Source organism: Citrus sinensis, chromosome 2 (assembly GCF_022201045.2).
Source record: "Citrus sinensis cultivar Valencia sweet orange chromosome 2, DVS_A1.0, whole genome shotgun sequence".
NCBI classification, from domain to species: domain Eukaryota; kingdom Viridiplantae; phylum Streptophyta; class Magnoliopsida; order Sapindales; family Rutaceae; genus Citrus; species Citrus sinensis.
In genome coordinates, this window is record NC_068557.1 from 20,025,607 (window position 1) to 20,043,436 (window position 17,830).

General features: G+C 31.0%; 1 protein-coding gene across 1 annotated transcript; it reads right to left on the reverse strand.

Annotated features, from left to right (window-relative positions):
• Positions 1-3,720: 3,720 nt before the first annotated feature.
• LOC102607401 (GDSL esterase/lipase At2g42990-like) lies at positions 3,721-6,381 on the reverse strand. Its single transcript, XM_006469525.4, has 3 exons — positions 5,854-6,381; positions 5,204-5,693; positions 3,721-4,188 (listed from the first exon to the last, which is right to left on the reverse strand). Exons 1-3 carry the CDS (start codon positions 6,226-6,228, stop codon positions 3,995-3,997), a joined length of 1,059 nt encoding a protein of 352 aa, XP_006469588.1. The 5' UTR covers positions 6,229-6,381; the 3' UTR covers positions 3,721-3,994.
• Positions 6,382-17,830: the final 11,449 nt, after the last annotated feature.

Here is a 17,830-nt window from a genome sequence, read left to right on the forward strand (position 1 = left end):
TAAATATGAGTTAGACCATTGATTTGTAATTAAATATAATCGATTTTGAGTATTAATGTTTCTAGTTTTCAATTGGGATATTAATTTACTTATTTAATTCCGTAAACATGAGCAAATGATTTCAGATTTTAATATGGTATCACAGATTGGAATGCTATTTTTCCAGCCAACTTAATACGTAGAAAGATACATTTTCAACAAAAATGGATGCATTAAAAGGACTTCTAAAAAGCTTTTGAATTGGAATGCCAACGAAAAATAGGCCGCATGTTCAACCAAATATCTCAAAATTTTTTAATTTCATTTAAACGTAATGGTTAAGCAACCCCACCTCCTAAATTAGTTTTTTAGTATGAATTAGGTCAGTGAACCTACTAGTAGGTTCATACTGCCTTTCTATGACTTGATAAAAAAAATTATATGTTAAGAAAAAAAAATTCCACATTGGTTGAAATTGAATTAAGTAATGTATATAGACTGGTGACAATCATCAACTTTTTAATTAGATTTGAATTAGATTTTGAATATGACTTCAATTTATGGGCCCCTATAAAAAATAATTAGAGGTTCTAATGAGTGTTGTAAGTGAGTTGAGGAAAGAGGAGATTAAACCGAGGTTACCAAACCATAGATGGCCTACACACGGCTGTAGAGTGCCATAGATCTTAAAAAACAATAATAACACTTTTATTAATATTTAAAAAAATGTGATGATACAACCATAAATTTTTATACAAATTTATCTTGTACAAATTGATGTGGCATTAATTTATTGGTTGAATGAAAATATAAAATAATAGAAATAAATCATGTGGATCAAGAGATGTTTAATTCAACCAATTTTATCATGCCACATCAATTTATACAAAATAAGTTTGTATAAGAGTTTATAATTATATCACTACTCTTTAAAAAACTGCCACCATGCAATATATTACGAAAGTACTACTTAATATTAAAAATATATTTCCCAACTATTTATTTTCACTTTCTCTTTTCCGCTTCATGACCTTCACCGATCAACGACCAAAAAAAAAAAAAAAATCAGTGGTCAACCCCCACTTTCGCTCCACATGTAGAGTCAAAATTTTCAAGTTATTCTCTCAATGAAGGAAAGAAACTTGTATTTATTATTAAGGTCCATTTGAGATTGCTTTTGGAAGGTTTAAAAATGATTTTAAAAATTTAAAAGCTAATTTTAATGTTTGGTAAAAAAAATCAAAATCACTTTTTTTTTAAATACACTCTATTACAACTGATTTTAAAAAGTTGGGAGAGAGTAACTTTTAGATTCAGATTTTGAGAATCAATTTTATTTTTCAATACAATTCCATAAATATCCTTAAAATTACTACCTAAATCCAAAATTATCCTAATTAAAATTGGAAATAAAATCAATATTTTAATAAATTTTTATTATCATTCATCAATATAAATTTATTAATATCAATTTGTTGGTTCAATTATTATTAAATTTGTTTCACTATATTATAAATTTAATTATCAATTTTTAAGATAAAAAAATAAAATCAATATATTATAAATTTATTTTTAGTTAATGTTATTATAATACACAATTAAAAATTTGTATGTACATGTTTTTATAAGTACAAGTAAATTTTATCTTACATTATATATATTTTAGTCATTTATTTTCTTTTAACAGTTTAACAGTGAGATTTATCAAATGTTCATAATTGCTTTCAAAACTTACAGTACTTTAAAAAAAAATTATTAAATACTTAACTGATTCACTTCACAGCTGATTATTTTACAACACAGCTAACAACAATTATATTAAAAATTACAGTATTCCCAAACTGGCTCTAAATTATCAAACTTGATAGATTATTGCTTATCTGTAAGGATAGCAAATTAGGGCATGTGCCGATCTTTCCTAAGCGCAAGCCTAAGCTCATATTAAGGGAATTATAAAGCTTGGGCTTGGACTAGGCTTAGGCGGCTTTCACATATTTTTTAATTATTTTTTTAGATGATTATAAACTTATAATGAGTTAATAATCAACAAGTTGTTATAATCAACTATGGATTAAAGAATTGACAATTTCAAAATAAAATAATAAATAAATAAATAAATAAAAGCAAATAAGAGCTTATAGTTATAATTTCTTAGTACTATATTCTCTAATTCTAGCATTCTTTTAACTAATTAAGGCTTGAGAGAGTTTACTATTATAATTTTAGGTTTTCTTGAATTATTATGATTTATGAATTAAGGATTTAAGTTTTCTTTTTTAATTATTTTTCAGATTTTTATTTATAAATTTATTTTTTAAAAAATAGAGAGTCCGGCCTAAGCCATACTTTTTCTCTTAAGCTCTTGTCTAGACCCACATGTTGAGGTTAGGTTGGCTCGGGTTTTTTTTGCTAACCCTAATTATTTTATTATTATTTTTTAAAATTTTTATATTTGGTTAGGATTTCGTTTGGATAGAGAATTAGACCTTAAAGTATATATAATTAACAGTAATTCTCTTAGCCTATTAGGCAATAAATTTGTAGTAGATATATAGCTCATGTTGTTTGAGAAATTTAAAGAAGAAATTGCTTGTGTGCTTAAGGGAAGCTGTCCTCTTTAAATTGAAGACATCTCAAAGTTGAGCTATTGAGTTTCCAATGAGCTCAATTTATTGTTGTTATTTTTCACTAAAATAATTTTTTTTAAATTAAGAAGATGAACAAATTATGTACTTGGGACCATTTTAGTACGTTTAAAATTCTAAATTATATTCTATTGGTAGAATATGAAGCTTCTATTTGAATTGCAATTTTATTTTGTGCTTTCTTAAATATAATTATTTTGTATAGAATAAATATTTTTAGGGGTAAAATTCCTAATATCGTTTTATTAGCTAGGTATAATTTATTTTTTCTACGTATGAAATTTAATGATCAGTTTACAATATATATATATATATATATATATATTTAAAAAAACATAGTCCAAGGTATTATAAGGTCTTGGATCTGCCGCTATTACCAAAAACCTAATTTGGAGGGTAATTTTGGCTTTTGAGTTTTTGATAAATTCATAAATTAAAAGTATTTTTTTAAAATTAACATATGGGTTTCTTGAGTAAATGAGTGTCCATAATATTATTTAAGGTGCAAAGTCCCATCATATTGTTAATATACATAGAAAGAAGAAGAAAATTTGTGCACTCTACTAATTAGATAACACATCAAACATCTTAAAGATATTTCCAGTTGTCTTTAGGGCTTAATTGAGTGGTTTTTGAGTATATTTCTGTGACAATTTAAAAGTTAAATCCCAAGTTCAAATTAAAGTACAAATCTTGCGGAATTAGGGGCTAAAAAATTAACTTGGACTCTGCCCACCTCTGCCTTTTGGAAAAAAATTTAAAAAGAAAAAAGAAATATTTAATATAAGAATAAGTTTAAAAAATGTTTAAACACTTGAAATTGTGAAGTAGACTGTAGACAGATTATATTTTAAAAATTGATTTATGAACTATGAGAAGAAAATCAGTAATGTTCTGGATCAACATAAGTAACTATATATTCCAACAGCCCTAGTGTTTTTTTTTTCTTTTACCGTTAAATTAGTGGTTTTTTTTAATTAAATTAACTAGTCGTTAAATTAACATTTTTTCCAATTCTAAACGGACCTAGCACCCCGTACCTTTGTGTCCCCCCCCCCCCCCCCCAATCATTTAATCAATAATAAAATGACAATAATGCCATAAAACTCACCAATTGTTCACATCATATCTAACTCCAACAGAATCGTTTATTTGCTACATTAAGATAATATTGACATTCGTCCACTCAAAAGTGTGTAATGTAAAAAATGCAAAAAATAAAAATTAAATGTTTAGACAAGACCTGAAATACTGCAGCAGTAATTAATCGAAATGGCTTGCTAAGGTAGTCCCCTAACCCGACATAATATTAAAATCACGCAAAATTTGCCAAAAGAACGTGGAAAAATGGAAACTTTTGAATTCTAAAATCATGCAAAATTTGCCAAAAGAAGAGGAGTAACGTAATCCGAGATTATTTTGTTGGTTTTTTCTGTTGGGTGGAAAGCATCCCAGAAGACGTATTTGCTTGCATCTTCGCATGTAAATGGACTGCGTTGACTGCAGAGGTAGCTCATTTCATACGTTCCTGTGGCACAACAAGCTTTTTCCACAACTTCAAATCCTGCATGTTAAAAATGGAATTACATACGTAGTGATTTTAAAGTAAAAAAAATGATTAATATATAGAAACATATATAATTACTATCACTAATTAATGAACATGTGATATAAAACTTTTAAAAAATTTTATTTGAGATTGAGATGTTGAAATTTTCTGTTTTCGAACAAAATGACTCTATATCAAATAAAAATAGTTAAATAATGGGATTATTTTTAATGTCGTAATTTTATGTTTCGAACAAAATGACTTAGTGTCAGATAAAAATAGTTGGATAATGGGATTATTTTTAACTTAAATGTTTACTAAATGCTTAGCAACATTTCTCAAGTCTGCACCTTTTAAAAATGTTGATTCAACTATTATATTTAATCCACATTCTACTAGGGATGTATACCTGAGTTATATTTGTGATTTCGAAACGGACCTTAAATATTGGAAGAAAGAAAAAATAATGATGTTTGTTTTATTATATTTATTATTATTTTAATGATTTTCTAGCATTGAATTGAAGAAGCCAAATTTTGGATTTTGTAGTTGCTATTTTGGTGCAGTGAAACTAATGAGACTGATTCAGCAGACCAACACGAGTTGTTCCAACCAAACATGTCGCTTGTTAATTAAAAGCAAATTTAAGTTTTCAACCGCTACTTTGATTTTTAGGTAGACTCTTGAATAATTGAATCCACCAAAAATACCATGACATCATGTTTTCTTTTTGCTCCTCATTCCAAGAAAAAAATATGTCAATGTTTTTACTTGAAATCGGAAAAGTAGCTTTTCCGAGACTTTACTATTTACGTCGTAAGAAAGTCACATTAAAATTCAATAATTTAATTTATTAAAATAGTTATACGAAGCTTATTGCAATATTATATATATGTGTGTGTACTTTTGATTGTCGTTGAAAACATTTTTAAAAAATCAAGAAACAATTTTAATATGTCAAAGAGGAAGTGATGGACGCACAAAAATGAGGAGCCATTTGTAGATTCAAGAAAGGATAAGTAAAACTTACCATAAGCATCGGGTTTTCTAATGATTTGATCAAAAATTTTGAATGCCTCAGCGTCCAAGATTCTTATTCCAGGAAGCTCCCTATTAAGCTTTATCGCCAAACTAGACAACTTGCCATTAAATTCCAGGGCCACATTGTTGTATTCCTCAACACAATCATGGTGACCAGGGAAATTTGTGGTCCTCTCTAATGGCAAGCACCCCATTGGAGGAAGCCCAGTGAGGGAAAATTTCCTAGCTCCAAGGTTATACAACTTCCTGAGAAAATTTTCAGCAAGTCCGATTAGAAAATCCTGGAACTGCGTAGGACTAAGATGGGCTCTTCTCTGAGGAAATATGTAGTAATTTTCCAGGAAATCATTTGTTCCTAAGCTCACTATATACAATGCCTCGGTAACAATTTCCTTAGCTTTTGCTTCACCGACATAAGCTCTCAGTTTGTTTTGATAATCCTGAAAGTACTCCAGTTCCTTCAATAAGGGAATCACATTCTGCAATTTAATTTAATTAAAACAAACACATCAGCAACCAGGATTTTGGATCAGCCGGCTAGGTCATAATGCAGAAATTTTAAACTTAACTTGGCTATAATGCTTATCGGGATATATTTAACAAAAGTGTATCTGAAAATGATTTGTTTGAAGGACTTACAAGTACGCTGGAAGTCACGATGTCGTAGCCAGTTCCAGCAGAGGCAAAGCAGACACCGCTGGCGAAATCCGAAATGTTATACGCTGGATCTAGGTAAGCTGGGATTGTTGGCTTGAGGCCAAATGCCTCAGAAATGAAATCCGGAGGAACGCGGCCATTGCAGAAGCGGCCTGTAGGGCGGCCGCCTTCAAAATCGCGGCCATAGGGATGGAAATTGCTCTTCAGGACTGTCGCAATCACGTTGTTGTTTCCTGTGTCAACTGATGAGTCTCCAAAAACAATGACTGCTGGTACTTTTGCTTTGACCAGTATAGAGCCTTGTGTTAACGAAAGGGCCAGAATCAAGAGCCCTGCTGAAATGTATGTGAATGCCATTCTGTTTTGTTTTCGAAGATCAATATTTGGAGATGGACTGGTGATTATATTCAAGAATTTGATGAGATTTTCTACTTTTGAAATGAGGTCTTGGTGGTGCGGCTATTTTAAGCGTTTTAAGCATGACATAATGACTGAATGAGCGTCCCCAATTTCATTAATTAAGCATTAGTGGCGAAGAAAAATATATGGCTTGTAAATAGATAGGATATACCAACAACGGCCTACGTTAGCTGACATGTGATTGTTCTATTTTAATTAAAGTTTTTTGTTTGAGGTTTAGAAATGCAGATGTGTTAAATATTTATTGAAATAGTTTTATCATTCTAGTGGTTTTACTCGGTTTGAATCTGGATTAATTGAGATTCAATGTGGTCTTTAGATTTTAGATGATTTAATACACCAAAAAAAATAAATAGATAGGATATTGAAGTAAAGATAAAAAATGGATTGTTATTTTTTTATCAATTAATATTTATCTCCTATTATTTGATTGAAACATATGTGATTCAGGTGGTGAAACATTACAATACATTGAGAAATAAGAGCTTATCGTTGTAATCTTAGAGTAAAATTTAATTTACACAGGATTTTAAGTGAATGTTAAAATATGGCAACCTTTCATTAAGAAATATTATTGCTGGTGTTGAGATATGTGGTTATTTTGCTTCAAGATATATAAGCGAAATTTGCGAACAAATTGAAGTTTCCGTACATTTGCATTATCATTGGTGAAATATAGAGGTGAACGGCAGGTAACCGGCGGTTGTAATTTTTAAGAAGTCATTTTCTTGTATGTAAAGGGAAAATGAAAGCGTAGTTTTTAATTTAAAAGGCACATGACAGATTGACAGTAGTCTCAATTAAGGGGTCCTGAAACAATAAAGGCTTCCAACAGAGAAGGTGACATTCATTTGCTGTCCTATCCATTTATGAAATCTTGATGCAGCCCGCTCAACCATATTTGAGGCTTTAGACAAATAATTTTAATTCGTTTTTTAAATTTATGATAAAAAATATATCTATTAATTATAAATTATTTATTGAAAATCAATTCTTTAAACACTATAAAATGTAAAATTATTAAATAAAATTCTATTATATTATTGCTAATCTATGAAATTTTAATTCAATTATAACATTTTCACTAATTGTTTTTTTTTTAACTCAAATTACATCTTTTTTACTACTCCTTTTGTAGATTAAACTAATTTTTCTATTCTTTTATTTTTTAAAGTTTTTTGATAAAGTTTTATTTCAAAATAGATAAAACAAGCACAAAAAAAGTAGATTAATAAAAAGAATTAAGAGAATAATAAAAAGATAAAATCTTGAAATTTAAAATCTGGAATTTATCGGTTTTGTAGGAATTAAAACTACTAAGTACTACATTAAATAAACTTTATAGGAATTTGATAGTTTATTTAGGAAAAGATCATTATAAAATAATAATCAATTAAATGAATAATAATGACTTTTAAATTTACTTTCCCCTTTTATATATAAAATAATAATCTTATGATACCTTTTATGTAAAGTGAGACCTTCGGCAACAACTTAAGTTGTCTAGAGGTCAAGTTGCTACTACTTGATACCAGTCATACATATGCTGCATAGTTTTTGAAAACTCCTTTATAGCTCAGTTACATTTTCACATTTTCTATGCACTTCTTGAGCATTACAATCCTTGAACATGAGACCCTGATCATGCAACTCTTTTCTCTAAAATTAAAAGAAAAAAGAAATAATAATGACAATAAATTGGATTTCTCTTTAATTGAATAATATATGGATGATCATTTGGAAATTAGCATGTTCATGCATGTGAACAAACTGATGTTCAAACTTGAATGTGCTTATCAAAGAGAAGGCATAAATTAATTAGGATTATTGTGACTAAACCACAATAAAATAAAATTATTTATGAGTAATGATCTAATGGGCGATAATGTTCATTCTATGATGAGCGATAGTGCCACAAACTGCTGTCTAATTAATTTACAGTTTTAACATTACTCATAAAGAGTTACAAAATTATGTCATATGTATTAAATACTTATTATATGATGGTCACTGATTCTCACTAAATCATTTTGGTACCTAAGGAATCGGCATCATAAATTATAGGAAAAATGACAAACACACCCCCAACGTTTAGGTAAAGGAACAAAAAACCCCCTTAATGTTTCAAAAAAAATATTTACACCTCAATTTATTATAATTTTACCATTATACCCTTCTAGCATATAAAAAAAATTATTAGATTATCCAATTTGTTTATATATTGTTAATAAAATTATAAATAGACAAATTGCTAAAGGGTGAATCTGTGGTATTGGGCCTTCTAGTATCAGAGCCAAGGGGAGGATAGTGTTTTATGGTTTAGAGTTTTGTGTTTAAAAACTTGTGTTTTATTTTGAAGTTTTGTTGTGTGTAGTAAATCTTTTATTTTGAAGTTTTGTTCTAACTCTTCTTCCGGGAAGATTAGTGATTCAAAGCATGTTGTGAGTTCAGAAGAATTCATTATTGAGAACTTTGATAAAACAATTGATTGTTGGGAACTTCCAAAAATTTCTAAAGAAAAGATTTACAAAACAAAAAAGCTTGATTTTTTAAAGAATGATTATGTAATAAAAGCTGAAGAAAGAGACATAACTCTTTCAGAGTCTTTTGAAACAATTCACTTGTTTTCAGAAAAGTCTTTAAAGAAATTGAAAGAAAAGAATTTTAATTACATTCACATCGGTTTAATCCAAGTCGGAATAAAACCTTTGACCAAAGAAGGCTTGGATACTTCTATCCTTGCTGTCTTAAGAGATGGGCGATTCATCTCTTTTGACGATTCTTTGCTAAGTAGCATCGAATCCAGTCTCTGTAAAGGTCTAATTTCTTTTGATTGTTATCCAAACATAACAATTTCTCTTAAAGACAAAAACATTTTGAAAAGCATGATTTTACAAACTAAAACGCATAATTATAATATGATTAAGGGATCTGTCCCAGTTGCTTTAATTTTCAAGATTTCTTACAAAGCCATGATCTCTGCTTTCAGTACGCAACATAAATTCCAGTCAAAAAGAGATGAGACTCTTCTCTTACAGACTGATCTGTCTAAAGCCAATACTGTCATTCCAAAACCAATCCAATGGAATGATATCAATCTTTCAGAGGAATGGATTCTTGAAGGAGCCGCTCCACCAGCGATTCCAAAACAACTTGAACCTAATACAAAGTTGCAAAATGTGACTCAGTATTCTGATGGTAAAGTTAAACTGTCTTTCAGGAGATTCAATTCAACTAGATTTTTTGATAAAGAGTTGTGCTCAAATATCCCTTCATTAGAAAGAAAATCTACAAAAATCCCATCTATCATAAATCTTCCTTTTCAAAGTCAATCTAGGTTTTCCACTTCAGACATACCTAGCTCCTCCATACGTTCTGTTGACTATACCACAAAAGTCCATCACCCAATTTATACTAGCAGTCAACATGAACAAAGACAAGAAGGAAAAGAACCTTCTCCCCCAACTTCCCCTACTTTCTCTGCTGTCACAGAAAATCTTATAAATGTTATTGAAAAGAATTTTGAGCCTGATAAAAATCTTCTTCATAATGATTTTATTCTGAGACAAATAAAGAAAAAAGACTTTGGTTTTTCAAGCACTTTTTGAACCAAAGAAAAGAAATCCAGCAAATTTACTATGAATTTGTAAATTTGCATCGAGTTCATATATTGTTTTTTGATTGGTTCAAAATATATTCTTCTGACAACCACATTGATTATCCCTTTAAAGAATCAAACCCTATTACTATTAGGAAGAAAGTCCCTGAGTGGAAACTTTCTGATAGTGATATAACCATAGAATCTGAGCATCCACCTCTTCGAAGTTTAACCGTTGATCAAGGTGAACCTCCTGTCCAAATTAGAGCTTCACCTTATAAAATCCCAAGGCCAAATGATACTGATGCTAATTTAAGTAGTATTATTCAACAGAATAATTTCTGTAATACTAACTTAAATACTATTGGAAAGCAATTGGCCCGTATAGAAAACCAATTTCAAAAGTCAACCATAGCAATTTCTTCTATTTCTCCTGTTCCATCAAAATCGGATTCTGACAAAAAGCTTAAGGAACCTATTTTCAAACCTTTCTAGGTTTCGAAAACAAGCTAAAAGCTTGTCCAATAGTCAAAGTCAGATTTTACTAAAGCCATTAGAGAACAACTAGATAGGATAGAAGTTGTTTCTTCTTCATCTAGCAAAGTTCAAATAGCCCCTGATACTCCTCAATCTAGCAAGATCGGAGTATTAGAACAAGACTAAATGTCTATAACATCTTCTGATATAGAAGCCTTCAAAGAAGAACCTATTCCTAAGGCCAATAAAATCCATTGGGAATTAGCCCTTCCCAATGTCAAGTCTCCACCGGATTTGACCATAGACAACAGGCCGAGCGCATTAAATCAGTCTCGATATAATGCATCCTCTGTCTATGAGTGGAATATAGACGGCATGTCTGAGTACAACATCCTAGGATCGTTGCAACAAATGACCATGGCAGCTAATGCCTATAAAACCCAATCAGGAACTTTTGACAAAGCTATTGCAGAAATCCTTATTGCAGGTTTTACGGGTCAACTTAAAGGTTGATGGGATCATCTTCTCACCAAATAGCAACAATTAGAAATCCTAAACTCTATTCAAATAGACGAGAATGGTGCCCCCATTCTTGATGAATTAATAGTCCAATTCAGGATGCTGTTGCTACCTTAATATTGACTATTTCTCTACACTTCATAGGAGACCCCTCTCACCTTAGAGATAAGAACGCTGAGTTACTACATAATTTGAAATGTAGAAAACTTAGTGAATTCCAGAGTTACAAAACCACCTTCTTTACCAGACTCTTTCTCAGAGATGATGCAAATCATATAACTTGGAAAGAGAAATTCTTAGCAGGTTTACTTACCCTTTTGGGAGAAAAGGTTAGGAATTCCATAAAAGCCCTTTATGACAACCGCATTCCTTATGACGAACTTACTTACGGTGAGATAGTCAGTTTTGTTAATAAGGAAGGATTAAAGATATGTCAAGATTTGAAATTACAGAAACAACTTAAATGGGAGCTTAGGAGATCTAAGCAAGAATTAGGCAGTTTCTGTAAACAATTCAATTATGACCCCTTTAAAACTTCCATCTCCAAAGATTGTAATGGTGAGTGTTCTTCTAGACCTCACAAGAAACATTACAAATCCAAAAGCCATAGGAAACCATTCCAGAATTTTAGAGAAACTTCTTATAAGAAACCCTCGAGGCCTTATAAAAAACCCAATTTCTCTAAAAAGAAAGAGTTTAAAGCCAAACCAAAAACTCCTTTTAACTACAGAGAAGCCACATGTCATAAATGTGGAATAAAAGGCCATATTGCAAAATATTGCAGGATGAACATGAAGCTTCATGAGCTTGGCCTTGATGAAGAAATCCTCTCCAAAGTTGCCTCTCTTCTTATAGAGTCTTCTGACTCTGAGTCTTCCATGTCGGGAGATAGTGACCCTCTTCAGGTCGATGAGCTAATTGACTCGGACTCCTCTGCATCTAGCAGTAGTGATTCTGAATCAGAATCTTTCTTAAAGAAAATCAATGTTTTGACTAAAGACCAAGAAACTTTTCTTGAACTTATTAAGCATATTTATGATCCAAATCTTCAAAAAGAATACCTTGATAAGCTTTTGAAAACTCTAGATTTTAACAAAGCAGAAACTTCTAAGATTCCAATTGTTAAAAAGAATTCCTATGATCTTACTGAAATTTTAGACAAAAAGAAAACGAAGAAAATTACCCCCAGTATCCAAGATCTTCAAAAAGAAATTAAAGACATTAAATTTGAGATAAGAGAGTTGAAAAAAAAGCAAAAGAGTGATTCTGAAACTATCCAACTTCTTTTACAAAAACAATTACAGGAAAATTCAGATAATGAATCCAATCCTGATAATTGTGATAATGACCAAAATTTAGAAAATATTGAGTCTGTACCTGATGATTTCCTATTTGTTTTAAAGCAGATCACTACGAGAAAATATTTGATTAAAACCACCCTAGTTTTTTCTAAAGATTTTGCTATTGACGCCATTGCCCTTTTTGACACTGGTGTCGATTTGAATTGCATAAGAGAGGACATTGTCCCCAAAAGATTTCATGAGAAAACAAAAGAAAGGCTTTTTGCCGCCAACAATTCAAAACTTAAAGTCAATTCTAAAGTTGAAGCCTCAATTCATAACAATGGTTTTGAATTTAGGACTTCTTTTGTTCTTACAAATGACATACACCATGCTGTCATTTTGGGAACTCCTTTTATAAATCTTATTACCCCCTATACTGTCAACTACGATAGTATATCTTTCAAAGCAAAAAACAAAAAATTTATTTTTCCATTCATTGAAAAGCCAAAGACAAGGAATTTGAATATTGTTAAAGCTTGTTCTGTTTATCAAAATTAAATCAATAATCTTCTTAGATCAAGACAAAATGATTTAATGTTTTTGCAAAAGAATTTAAGTCTAAAAAGGATTGAGAGCCAATTACAAAGTGATTTCATAAAAAGAAAAATTTCAGATATCAAAGCTCTTATTGAAAAAGAAATTTATGCAGATCTACCTTCTGCTTTTTGGAATAGAAAACAACACTTGGTAGATTTGCCTTATGAACATTCTTTTGATGAAAGACAAATTCCCACTAAAGCCCGTCCAATTCAAATGAACATGGATTTGGAACAACATTGTAAAAATGAGATCAAAGATTTGGAGTCTAAAGGACTCATATTGAAATCTAGATCTCCATGGTCTTGTGCTGCTTTTTATGTAAATAAAAATTCTGAAATTGAAAGAGGAACACCAAGACTGGTCATTAATTATAAACCCCTTAATAAAACATTAAAATGGATTAGGTACCCAATATCTAATAAAAAGGATTTGTTTCAAAAACTGCATTCTGCTTTCATATTTTCAAAATTTGACATGAAGTCAGGTTTTTGGCAAATTCAAATCCATCCTAATGACCGTTACAAAACTGCTTTTACTGTTCCTTTTGGACAGTACGAATGGATTGTTATGCCTTTTGGTTTGAAAAATGCACCTTCTGAATTTCAAAGAATTATGAATGACATTTACAACCCTTATTCTGAATTTTGCATTGTTTATATTGATGACGTCCTAATTTTTTCTCAGACCATTGACCAGCATTTCAAGCATTTAAAGACTTTTTACTTCGCCACTAGAAAAGCTGGATTAGCCATTTCTAGTTCCAAAGTCTCCTTGTTCCAAACAAAAATTAAGTTTCTTGGTCATCATATTTCCAAAGGAACCATTACTCCTATTGAACGTTCTCTTGTCTTTGCAGACAAATTTCCAGATAAAATCCTTGATAAAACTCAATTACAAAGATTTCTAGGTAGTCTAAATTATGTTCTTGATTTCTGTCCTAATATCAATAGGATGTCCAAACCCTTGCATGATAGGTTAAAAAAGAATCATGCTTCTTGGACTGAAGAACATACCAAAGTAGTTAAGCTCATAAAGAATTCTGTTAAAAGCATTCCGTGTTTATATCTTGTAAACCCTGCATTACCCAAAATCGTTGAGACTGATGCATCTGATTTAGAATATGGAGGTATATTGAAACAAAAAGAAAATGATAAAGAACAGATAGTACAATATGTTTCTGCACACTGGAATGAATGCCAGAAAAATTATTCTACTATCAAAAAAGAAATTATTTCTATTGTTTTGTGCATTTCCAAATTTCAAAGTGATTTATTAAATCAAAAATTTTTACTTAGAATTGATTGTAAAGCTGCAAAACATGTTTTAGAAAAAGATGTTCAAAACATTGTATCAAAACAGATTTTTGCACGTTGGCAAGCTATTTTAAGTGTTTTTTATTTTGATATTGAATTTATTAAAGGAGATACAAATTCTATTCCTGATTTTCTAACCAGAGAATTTCTCCAAAACAGATAATGCCGCCGAAAAGAAGAGACAAAGGAAAAGGCATTGCAAAAGACATTGAACCTAAAGCCACTCCTAAAGAACCCCAATCCTCTCCTCCTAAAGAAAAACTACTCTCTTTTGCCATGCCAATCAAATCTTGGATTGACATGATAGAAGATGAAAAAGCAAAATCTAAAGCCCTTTCTACTCAAGACCAAGTAAACCAATGGATCAAATCCATTTCTAAATCCCCTGAGCTCATGCTTACTTTACAAAACATCTCCCAAAGCCAAGAACCTCCAACATAGATTTCTAAGAAAGAAAGCCCTAAAGATATTACAAAATCATCCCAAAATATTATTATTTCTGGTGAAAGTTCATCTTCACAAATTGTTCTTTCACAACCAACAAAGAAATCCTCGGTTTGGTTTGATAAAACCCATTTCCAAAATATCTTAACTATCGAAGATGAGTTTTACCATACTGATCAATTTCAAACACTTACAAAGTTTTTCCCCAAAGGCTGGTTTTTTAAACCATGGGATTTAACAAAACCCCAGCCTTATTATCAAAGCATTTTGGAAGCCACTGAGTCGGTTAAATTCAAACATTTTTATCTCAGTGACTCCCATTCTGAGCCGGCCTATTCTACGACCACAATCTTAAAAGTCTTGAGCCCAAAACAGTGGGGTGATCTACTCCACAACCAAAAGAGATTTCCCTTCAATTTTCAAATGTGTTTACCACATTGTTTGACATATTCCTATTGGGATTATCAACAAACCTGGTTTAACACATTCTTTTTACAAAACCCAAAAAAGACTCACTCATGGTTATTTTTCTTCAATTCAAAAATAACCGTTCAAAGCCTCCCAAACTGGTTCCAGCAGTGGTGGAACTATTTTGGCCCAATACCACATATTCTAACTTCGAATGCCACCTATTGTTTAAACCTCTTCAAAGCCCATTATATTCCTTCCGAATCAGAGAAAAGGTTTCCTCCTTTTTTTTGTTTCTATACAAACTTCTTCCTTCCATGGGTATGGATATGGAACCTCCGATATCACACCCAAGAAGCCCAACTTATCCTACAAAGAACCTTTAAAGTGAAATGGTGGTCAAAATTTGATGAACAATCTAAATTGACTGACACCTTAATCCGAAATTGGCTCTCTGCCAAAGGATTCCTTGAACCAACCATTAAACACTCCAAAGCCCAACAAACCTTTTTAACCCAAAAATCCAAAGCCCAATCTCTTTTAGCCAGTGCCAAAACTAAAGAAGAGTATTTTAAAGTTATGCAACAGCTTCTCGCCACAAGGTCTGAAACATCTGTTGCAAGTTTCTCTTCTAGCACCTCCGGAGATGAAGAGCCTTTTATTTCTCTTGGTGACGAAAATGAAAATGACTGCTTCGGCATTTTCTCTCCCTTAAAGCATTGAAGTAACTTTGTATAAGCCTTAAAAAATTAAAAAATATATATATATATATATTCATTTTGTAATTTCCAATTGTATTTTCTTTTGAGTATTTGTATGTATGTATCTTCGGGTGGTCCCTTAGATACAAGTGAGAGCGAACATGTCTCTTCACCCGTATTATACTTTTAATTTAAAGTATGTATACTTTTGTTCTAAAGATTACTGTATGCTACAGCTCCGCTACAGTCTACAGTGTAGAGTTCCAAAGATTACTGTATGTTACAGCTCCGCTACAGTTTACAGTGCAGAGTTCCAAAGATTACTGTATGCTACAGCTCCGCTACAGTCTACAGTTTAAAACTCATTTTGTATATAAATCTAAAGGAAGACTGAGACTCCTCAGATTTTCTCAACCCCTCTCTCTTTAGTTTTCTATTTTTCTCTTTCTCTCTCTCTCTCTGGGAATCTGGAATTCGAAGGCTTCAAGGAAATTTTTCTGTCTTCAGACTAGTTCCTTGTCTTCAGATTAATTTTCCATTTTTCTTCCATAAAGCAAAACAAAGCAAGAAAAATCAGATGTAAGATTTGTAATTCCTTTCAAAGTTTGTAATTTTAAAGTTCTGTATGTTTAAATTTCCGCGATTTACTTTAAAGCAATTTAATTTTCGCAATTTATTTTAAAGTATTTAAATTTTTATACATGCTCTGCAGACTGATCTGTATCAGATCTGCCATATAACTGCTACGTTCCTCTGAGGCAACGAGACCAGATCTCAATCCTCAGTTGTATCTTTCTCTTCTCCTTTCATTCCTTCAGAGCACCATTTCTGGGATCCAGATCTGGTACTATGTATGAGCCTTTAGATGTATGTTGTTGCTAGGCTTGCAGAACAAAACTAATTTGTATCTGGTAAAATAATTCTAAAATCAACCAACTGCGTTCCAAAGCAGATCCATTAAAAGAATCTAATTATTATTTGGTAGAGCAAGCTAATTTGGTATATCGGCTGGAAAACTTGGACATGTGGGATATTGATCTGTTCTAAGTCAGATCTAGTTCCAAAGGCAGACTAGTCTCTGCATTGACCGGGTTAAACAATGCCACGTATCAACTTAGTCATATTTAAAACTTGACAAAGCCGTTCCAACCCAATTCAAGCATTGTTCATTTTCGAATTTCTTAAATAATTTCCTTCTTTTGATAACACATAAAACTCTAACCATAAAACTTGGACATGCGGGATATTGATCTGTTCTAAGTCAGATCTGATTCCAAAGGCAGACTAGTCTCTGCATTGACCGGGTTAAACAACGCCACGTATCAACTTAGTCATATTTAAAACTTGACAAAGCCGTTCCAACCCAATTCAAGCATTGTTCATTTTCAAATTTCTTAAATAATTTCCTTCTTTTGATAACACATCCATCCTTCGATCCTATATCCTTCTAGTATCCAATTTGTCTATATATTGTTAATAAAATTATAAATAGACAAATTGGATATTATAAAAAAATTATAAATATACCTTTATTGCCCAATTCTTGTATTTAAATTTTTATCAATAACCAATTTTCAAAAAAGACATCTATACACCTAAAACAATTGTAAGTAAATTATAATTTTAAAAATAAAATTAGTTATTAATAACCAATTTTATTTAAACTTTAAACTTGTATATTTAACAATTTTCCACATGTCAATCATTTAAACTTGTACATTTGTAACCAATTTTCTATGTTATTTATTATGGTTTTAATAACCAATTTTATTTTTAAAATTATAATTTATTTACAATTTTTTTTAAGTGTGTAGATATCTTTTTTGAAAATTGGTTATTAATAAAAATTGAAATAGAAGAATGAGGCAATGAAGGTATATTTATAATTTTATTAACAATATATAGACAAATTGGATAATTTAATAATTTTTTTTATATGCTAGAAGGGTATAATAGTAAAATTATAATAAATTAGGATGTAAATATCTTTTTTGAAACATTAGGGAGATTTTTGTCCCTTTGCCTAAACGTTAGGAGTGTGTTTGTCATTTTCCCCAAATTATAATGGTGGTACAAGTAGGGATGGCAATGGGGAGGGGAGGGGACCAATCTCCCCGTACCCATCCCCGATATTTTGCGTATGTCCCCGTCCCCTCCGCGTCCCCGTCAAAATTACTTGAGAGAATCTTCATCCCC